This window comes from Physeter macrocephalus, chromosome 1 (assembly GCF_002837175.3).
Source record: "Physeter macrocephalus isolate SW-GA chromosome 1, ASM283717v5, whole genome shotgun sequence".
Classification (NCBI taxonomy): Eukaryota; Metazoa; Chordata; class Mammalia; order Artiodactyla; family Physeteridae; genus Physeter; species Physeter macrocephalus.
The window spans coordinates 88,711,353-88,721,094 of NC_041214.2; the positions used below are offsets into that span (position 1 = coordinate 88,711,353).

At 40.0% G+C, this 9,742-nt stretch overlaps 1 protein-coding gene across 1 annotated transcript in view; it reads right to left on the minus strand.

Annotated features, from left to right (window-relative positions):
- Positions 1-2,188, minus strand: part of MUC4 (mucin 4, cell surface associated) — a 38,752-nt gene extending 36,564 nt beyond the window's left edge. Inside the window, 3 exon segments of the mRNA XM_055085464.1 lie at positions 292-473; positions 581-845; positions 906-2,188. Coding sequence (XP_054941439.1) covers positions 292-473; positions 581-845; positions 906-2,188 — 1,730 coding nt within the window.
- Between the last annotated feature and the right edge of the window lie 7,554 nt (positions 2,189-9,742).

The window sequence follows — 9,742 nt, forward strand, 5'->3', positions numbered from 1 at the left end:
CAGGTGTGTGGCTCACACTGGCTGGGGATGAAGTGGTTGTTTCACCTGAAGAGGATGTCTCCTGGGGAGTGCCTTCTGTAAGAGTGTGTCCACGTGGCGATGATGAGGGAGTGGATGTGGTCACGTCTCTGATGGTGGAGCTTTGAGTTTCTCTGGTGGTTTCTATGCTCTGAGTCTGGTGGTCCTGAGAAGGTGCTGATGTTTCCTCAGTAGAAGTGGTGGAAGAGGGCAAGGTTGATTGGTCCTCTAGTCCAGGTTTAACTGAGACTGTTGAGGCTATTGGAGTGATACTTCTCGTTATAGTTGGTGATGTGTCCCTTGTGTTTTCTACAGTGGTGTCTGGTGAAGCTGGTGATGTGATCATCTCTGATGTTGTAGGAGATGTGTTTCTTCCAGTAGACGGGGAGAAATTTCTGTCTGTTGAGGTTGGTGTGGTCAACATTTCTGACGTTGTCGCAGGTGTGTGGCTCACACTGGCTGGGATTGAAGTGGTTGTTTCACCTGAAGAGGATGTCTCCTGGGGAGTGCCTTCTGTAAGAGTGTGTCCACGTGGCGATGATGAGGGAGTGGATGTGGTCACATCTCTGATGGTGGAGCTTTGAGTTTCTCTGGTGGTTTCTATGCTCTGAGTCTGGTGGTCCTGAGAAGGTGCTGATGTTTCCTCAGTAGAAGTGGTGGAAGAAGGCAAGGTTGATTGGTCCTCTACTCCAGGTTTAACTGAGACTGTTGAGGCTATTGGAGTGATACTTCTCGTTATAGTTGGTGATGTGTCCCTTGTGTTTTCTACAGTGGTGTCTGGTGAAGCGGGTGATGGGATCATCTCTGATGTTGTAGGAGATGTGTTGCTTCCAGTAGCCGGGGAGAAATTTCTGTCTGTTGAGGTTGGTGTGGTCAACATTTCTGACGTTGTCGCAGGTGTGTGGCTCACACTGGCTGGGGAAGAAGTGGTTGTTTCACCTGAAGAGGATGTCTGCTGGGGAGTGCCTTCTGTAAGAGTGTGTCCACGTGGCGATGATGATGGAGTGGATGTGGTCACATCTCTGATGGTGGAGCTTTGAGTTTCTCTGGTGGTTTCTATGCTCTGAGTCTGGTGGTCCTGAGAAGGTGCTGATGTTTCCTCAGTAGAAGTGGTGGAAGAGGGTACGGTTGATTGGTCCTCTATTCCAGGTTTAACTGAGAATGTTGAGGTTTCTGGAGTGATACTTCTCATTACAGTTGGTGATATGTCCCTTGTGTTTTCTACAGTGGTGTCTGGTGAAGCTGGTGATGTGATCATCTCTGATGTTGTAGGAGATGTGTTTCTTCCAGTAGCCGGGGAGAAATTTCTGTCTGTTGAGGTTGGTGTGGTCAACATTTCTGACGTTGTAGGAAATGTGTGGCTCACACTGGCTGGGGAAGAAGTGGTTGTTTCACCTGAAGAGGATGTCTCCTGGGGAGTCCCTTCTGTAAGAGTGTGTCCACGTGGCGATGATGAGGGAGTGGATGTGGTCACATCTCTGATGGTGGAGCTTTGAGTTTCTCTGGTGGTTTCTATGCTCTGAGTCTGGTGGTCCTGAGAAGGTGCTGATGTTTCCTCAGTAGAAGTGGTGGAAGAGGGTAAGGTTGATTGGTCCTCTAGTCCAGGTTTAACTGAGAATGTTGAGGCTACTGGAGTGATACTTCTCGTTATAGTTGGTGATGTGTCCCTTGTGTTTTCTACAGTGGTGTCTGTTGAAGAGGGTGATGTGATCATCTCTGATGTTGTAGGAGATGTGTTGCTTCCAGTAGATGGGGAGAAATTTCTGTCCGTTGAGGTTTGTGTGGTCAACATTTCTGACGTTGTCGCAGGTGTGTGGCTCACACTGGCTGGGGATGAAGTGGTTGTTTCACCTGAAGAGGATGTCTCCTGGGGAGTGCCTTCTGTAAGAGTGTGTCCACGTGGCGATGATGAGGGAGTGGATGTGGTCACATCTCTGATGGTGGAGCTTTGAGTCTCTCTGGTGGTTTCTATGCTCTGAGTCTGGTGGTCCTGAGAAGGTGCTGATGTTTCCTCAGTAGAAGTGGTGGAAGAGGGTAAGGTTGAGTGGTCCTCTATTGAGGGTTTAACTGAGAATGTTGAGGCTACTGGAGTGATACTTCTCGTTATAGTTGGTGATGTGTCCCTTGTGTTTTCTGTAGTGGTGTCTGGTGAAGCTGGTGAACTTCTCATCTCTGATGTTGTATGAGATGTGTTACTTACAGTAGATGGAGAGAAATTTCTGTCTGTTGACGTTCGTGCTGTCAATATTTCTGATGTGTATTTCGTTTGGTGTACAGTGGACTTTGTTGAGGTTGTTACTGTGGACATTTCCGATGCTGTGAGACTTGTTTGGCTGATACTGGAAGAGGACAGGTCCTCAGTAACACCACTTGTCAGATAGTGTGTACTTGTGGCAGGTGGAGTTCCAGCTGTGGTTGTTTGGGTAGTGCCTTTAAATATAAGATACAAGGACTCATGAGACAAGAGAGGTTCCTTCTGTGAAGCTGGAACGTTTATAACACAATCATTTTGCACATGTATCACTCTATATCACAGGGCTTCAGAATAAATGCCTGCAGGATTAATTATTTAACCATGTCTAAGATTTCTACCAACAATGTGGCACCTAGTCATAAATAATATTTCATTGAATGTCTTTGTGCTAACATTTTCTCCATTACCATTAATTTTGGGTATGGTAATTGAAACTGGCCCAGTATACTCCTACCTTCCCTATATAAGGCTTATATGGAAGCCAAGATCCATAAGCTGCAGTCTCAGAACAGTGTTTTAATTAAAATACACACACTGTTCATTCAATGAAAAACATTCAAATTTTTGCATATCCTATATAAACATTTCTCAAACATGATAAAGGAGATGAGTAGCCTTCTGCCTTTTTCATAGCCTCTTTTTCTTTTTCTTAACCTAGTGCTTATCTCTCAGTTGTCCTTCTCACCTGTCTCCTAATTCTATTTCTAAAAATCCTTCAGTTTTCTCTCCCAGTGATAATCTTCTGATCTTCTTTTCCTCCTTCATTTCTCTCTTGTACCCCATCTCAAATACCTAAGAATTTTGCTGACTCATCAGGACCTTCTTTGAAGAGCAAGGAAAGGGAAATATTATGAACTTGTGTATTTGAACGTCTGACATGAATAGATACATGTACTGTTGACAGTAAATGTCAACTACTTGTACTGTCTTAAACAACTTTGTTTATTCAGTATAAAGCATTTGGGAGTAGCCTGAATAATACAAGAGAATTTATGAGGACTCAAGTATAAATGTGACTCCCTCTTCTCTGGAATATTGTGGGTGTTTTTGGGTGGACGCTCTCTCTCTCTCTCTCTCTCTCTTTTTTTTTTTTTTTTTGGCTGCATTGGGTCTTAATTGCTGCACGCTGGCTTTTCTGTAGTTGCAGCAATTGGGTGCTACTCTTCGTTGTTGTGTGTGGATTTCTCATTGCGGTGTGTGGGCTTCTCATTGCGGTGGCTTCTCTTGTTGCGGAGCACGGGCTCTAGGCATGGGGCTTCAGTAATTGTGGCTCTAGAGCGCAGGCTCAGTAGTTGTGGCTCACGGGCTTAGTTGCTCCGCAACATGTGGGATCTTCCCAGATGAGGGATCGAACCCGTTTCCCCTGCATTGGCAGGCGGATTCTTAACCACTGCACCACCATGGAAGCCCTGGACTCTCTCTTATATTCAGATATACAGTTATTTTTATTTCATTTTACTGTCTCTGAGGACCATTTTTGTGGGTGGTCCCTCTACCTACAATCCAGAGCTTTCCCTTTCTACCTTACTTTTTCTTTTTAAATGGGAGTAGCATGAATTCTGTTGGTTTTTAGAACCATGTGGGAGGTCCTGAGAACAGGCCGACCCCCTTTTAACAAACCTCAGCAAGCTGCTTCTCAAGGCACCACTGCCTTAGAGTTGCCAGCAAGCCCCCAAGTAGGTGAGGCATAGAACCACAGGGCCTGGGGCCCAAGCTACTTTTAGGATCAATAAAACTGTTTTCATGTTAATTTCTTTTACAATCAGAAGGAAAAAAAATCAATGTAATTATAATGAATATGTAATAATGAATCCAGCCTTGATTGCATTAGTCCAACACAGTCATGAAGTATAGTTTTTAATTTGTTTTTTTAATCAAAGGAAGAAGCCCAGGAAGATAAAAGTGCCTAGCGCCCATGAAAGTCATTGTGTGGCCCTTTTTCTAGACGGTCTCAACAGAAGTTTTGACCCAGCGACAAAGAGATAGGCATAATAGTGGCAGTTCATTGATGACAATCTAACTTCATTTTATATTTTACATTAGTTCAGATACCTTGTCTGATTTCTCCCCCCAAACTGTCTTTAACTTCCAAAAATATTTATTGAAAAAACCGTAGAACTAACTTCTGTTTGATTCAACCCTTATGTTGACACTAATTTTTTTCCAGTAGTTATTGAGTACAACAATGAATCCAGTTTTAAACAAATTTGCAGTATTTGATTCTATATAGAAGTACCTTTTCCATTTATCAAGAGACGTTGTTCTCTTAAGTAATATGAACATCAAGGCTAAGACACTACTCTTTCTTTGAAAAGAGCTCTTTTCTCCAAGGTGATGACAATAGCCAGTTTCAAAATACTTAATTGAAGGGGGAGATTTTTCCTCATTAGTCAAATTCAAAACACTCAGAGCATTAATAAGGTTAATATCTAGAAGAAAGTGCTTCTCTAGGTGGTTGAAGCCTCTGACATATACATTCAGGGCCTCAAAAGTAAATTTGTCAACTACATACACTAATTTTTAAAAAATCCTATAAAGTGAATGTGTTTTTGAAATGAAAAAGCATCATCAATATTTTTCAAGGAATTTAGAATAAGATTAAATTTTAATATTTTTTATTTGATTTGAAATTGCCAGTCTTCCTGCTAAAGTCACCAAATACTCCTTTCCCTTAAGACCGCCCTGAGAGGTACAAAAGATGAAGACAAGTTCCTTCACTGTGGAGAATAAGCAGTATCTGTGCAGAAGGAGATGACTCAGTTCCAAGTGTGTGCGTTCCTGGGTTGCCAGGCAGTACCGAGGCTAAATGGGCCCAGGTTAGGTCTGGTCGATAAAACTTGTGCCAGGTCGGAGGTTTAGACATGCCTGGAGGGAAGCTTAAAAAAATGCTACAATAAAGGCTAAGGGATGGAGAAGCAGGATTCCCACAGAATGAGGCAGCCTGATTAGGGCTGCTTCAAATTGTTTAGAAAAAAATCTCAGGAATATAACAACTCATCTTCCTTATGAGAAAGAAGGCAGCATTAGACTAGAATAGTGACCAGACTATTTTAAACTCCATAATGGGAGGGAGTGTTAACTCTTTCAACCTGAATTATAGCATTTTTTTAAAAGCAAATTAAATTTCTATCTTTTTTAATTTTAATTTTTAAAATTTGTCCCAATCTAGCAGAAACCTAATGAGTAAGTACACATACTCTAGCCCTGACCACATCATAACGTGATCAATTTAATTGATAATGCCTAATTTTTTTTTCAATTTATTGGCCTGGCAAAATTTTTAAATGTCAACCTATTTTATTTAAAATATTTGACTGCACTCACACTAGCCACAGACAAACCCTGTCAGCCAGGAGAGCATACAATCCTCCTGAACTTTAAGGTCCATGAGTCTTCTAAACCAAGAAGAAACCAAGAAAACGTGAGTCTTTCCTCCTCTTAGGAACTTACTCTTTTTGGTTTTTGTTAGGTCCCTTGCTGTTCTCAAAAAATTTTTAACCTCTTTGCTCACAACTAGTTGAAGGGATATAGTTCACAGTGAGACAAACTCCTAGAGAAGAATTTAGGTTTGAGTGCTGTTCCTGGAGGTGACTGCAATTTCACCACTTTCTCTTCTTAAGAAAGCAGTTTAATGGATAAACAAGGTCCTACCGTATAGTAAAGGGAACTATATTCAATATCCTGTGATAAACCATAATGGAAAAGAATATGTATATATATGTATAACTGAGTCACTTTGCTGTACAGCAGAAATTAATACAACATCATAAATCAACTATACTTCCATAAAATTTTTTTAAAAAGAAAGCAATTTAGACTTTCGAGTGAGAATGACTATGAATCAGCTCTAATTTATTAAAAAGAAAGTGACTCACCTGCAGCTCTAATTTGTTAAAAAGAAAGTGACTCAAGTACTATTTATTAATAGTAACTAATTACAGGTGACACGCTTCTAAGCTGGTATGGACAAATGCATGGATTGAGCTGCAGAGCTGTGTTGGAAAGTCCTTGGGTTCCTATTTAACCCAAAATGACTCTGCTTAGACTTTAAAAGGGGACTTCCTTTATTCAGAATTATGAGTAGATTTGTTTGCAGGACTCCATATTCTATACCTGCTCTCTCCTCAGTAAAGTCCCAAAACTTGGTTTCTCTAGATAAGGTTTGGATTGGAAAACATACACTATGCAATTATTATTAGGCTTATTTTACTTTCCTAAAAACATAAATAAAAGAAACCCTCTGTCATCTGGCTTTGAGTCACCAGACAGAAGCTATTTACATGCCAAACTTACTAAACTTATTATAGATTCTTGGCAATTAAATCTTGTCAGAGCCTGCATCACCTCTGCTAAAATCAGTATCAGCAGCAAAAGTTTCATGACTGCACAGCCCAATTTTTTAAGTAAAGATTTTTTTGTTTATAAAAGTAGTACAGCTCCATTTCCAGCAATATGGCAGAAGAGATAAGCCTTTACAAAACCTGCAAATGACAAATAATGTGTAATAAGTGTTGTCTGAATGCTGAACTGAGAACAAAAGAAAGAGAGGGAGACACTCAGGAGTGAAGGAGTTGAAAACTAAGAGGATAAGTAAGTGCTCTCACAAGATTTGCATGTATTTCTGAGATCTAGAGTTAGGGAATTTAAGGGCTGCATGGGGAAAGGAGACAGAATCTTAGATCAGGACACTGTAAATTGAGTATCTTCTGCATAAAGCTGGAGCCCTCAGTGAAAAGATGGACTAGAAAAATCAGAAAGAAAAAAGAACAAGAAAGCTGAATTAACAATATAATTAAGAACAGCAGGACTTCCCTGCTGGTGCAGTGGTTAAGAATCTGCCTACAAATGCAGGAGACATGGGTTTGAGCCCTGGTCCAGGAAGATCCCACATGCCATGGAGCAACTAAGCTCATGCGCCACAACTACTGAGCCTGTGCTCTAGAGCCCACGAGCCACAACTACTGAGCCTGCGTTCCACAACTACTGAAGCTTGCGTGCCTAGAGCCCATGCTCTGCAACTAGAGAAGCCACTGCAATGAGAAGCCTGCACACCACAACGAAGAGTAGCCCCTGCTCACCACAACTAGAGAAAGCCTGCGTGCAGCAACGAAGACCCAATGCAGCCAAAAATAAAATTTAAAAAAATAAAAATAAATAAATAAATTAATTTATATATAAAGAACAGAACTTAGTGATAGAAAAACAATTGAAAACAGAATAAGGCCAAAAGTTGTTTTTTTGAAGACAAAATAGACACACTCTTAGCAAAAGGAAGGAAATAATGAAGAAATAGAAAATCTAAACAGACTTATAACTCATAAGGAGATTGAACCAACAAAGAAAAGCACTGGACCTGATGGCTTCACTGGTGAATTCTACCAAACACTTAAAGAAAAACTAACACCAATCCTTCTCAAACCTTTCCAATAAATTGAAGAGGAAGGAACACTTTCTAACTCATTGTTTTAGGCCAGCATTACCCTGATACCAAACCCAGACAACATTTATTGATAGATAAGTTGATAAGCAAATGTGATATATACGTACAATGGGATATTATCCAGCCTTAAAAAGGAACAAAATTCTGACATATGCTACAACATGGACAAATCTTGAGGACATTATGCTAAGTGAAATAAGCAAGTCACAAAAAGATAAATATTGTATGAGTCCACTTATATGAGGTACTTAGACTTGTCAAAATTGAGACAGAAAGTAGAATGGCAGTTGCCAAGGGCTGGGGGGAAGAGGGAAGTGGGGAGTTATTGTTTAATGGGTATAGACTTTCAGTTTTACGGATGAAAAGAATTCTGGAGATGAATGGTGGTGACAGTACCACAACATTATAAATGTATTTAATGTCACTCAAAAACAGTAAAGATAGTAAATTTTATGTATGTGTATTTTACCACAATTTAAAAAATGGAAAAGAAAGGTAATTGAGGACTTCCCTGGTGGTGCAGTGGTTAAGAATCCGCCTGCCAATGCAGGGGACACTGGTTCGAGCCCTGGTCCGGGAAGATCCCACATGCAGCGGAGCAACTAAGCCCATGAGCCACAACTACTGAAGCCCATGTGCCTAGAGCCCATGCTCCGCAACAAGAGAAGCCACGGTCGTGAGAAGCCCATGCACCGCAAGGAAGAGTAGCCCCTGCTCGCCACAACTAGAGAAAAGCCCATGTGCAGCAACAAAGACCCAACACAGCCAAAATAAATAAATTAATTAAAAAAGAAAAAAAAGAAAAGTAATTGAGAAAAAAAAGGAAATCTGAATATAAACTATTCCAAACTGAATCATCAGTTAAAAGAGAAAAAGTCCATCCCTCACAAAATGTAGGTTGAGATGATTTTATAGGCAATTTTCACCAGACATTCAAGGAATAGACAATTTCAATTTATACAAACTCTTCCAGAGTTTAGTAAAAGAGGGAATGCTCTACAACTAATTTTGTAAGGTTAGTATAATACCAAAATGCAAAGACAGTATAAGAAAGGAAAACTATAGATCAGTAAATCTCAGTAATAGTATGGATGGAAATGTCTTAAACAAAATATTAGCAAGCCAAGTTCAATATTGGATTTATAAAAAATTATATCATGATCAAGCTGTTTAAACCAGAAATACAAGAAAAATATAAAAGTTTATTAAAGTATATAAATCATCATATAAACAGAAGGAAGGGAAAACATGATCATCACAACTGTTGTAGAAAAACTATTTGATAAAATTCAATACTCATCCCTGTTAAAATTCCTAGCAAACTAAAAATAGAAGTGAACTTCCTTAACCTGCTCAACAATATCAATAAAACCCCGTAGTAAACATCATACTTAAAGATAAAATATTGGAAATATTTCCTTTAAAATTCAGAATGAGTCCAGGATGCCAGCTATAACAACTTCTATTCGACATCAGGCTGGAGGTCTAGCCAGTGCAATAAGATAAGAAAAATAAACAAAGGTATGAAGGTATAGAGAAGCTCTTTTTGATATGGAAGTAAAGAAACAAATGTGTGATTATTTGCAGATGATATAATTGTTTACATAGAAAGCTACCTAAATTTATAAGTCATTAGCAAAGTTTTACATAGATGACCAAAAAATTTTTTAATGGGGGCTTCCCTGGTGGTGCAGTGGTTGAGAGTCCGCCTGCCGATGCAGGGGACACAGGTTCGTGCCCTGGTCTGGGAAGATCCCACATGCTGCGGAGTGGCTGGGCCCATGACCCATGGCCGCTGAGCCTGCGCGTCCAGAGCCTGCACTCTGCAACGGGAGAGGCCACAACAGTGAGAGGCCCGCGTAACGCAAAAAAAAAAAAAAATTTTTAATGACTGCATTCCTATACATCAGCAAAAACAAAATTTTTGGTGGTAGTGTTTTTGATAGTGACAAATATAAAGTACCTAAGAATAAATCCAACAAAAGATGTGCTTAATCTTTATGGACAAAGTTATACGATATTGAAATATA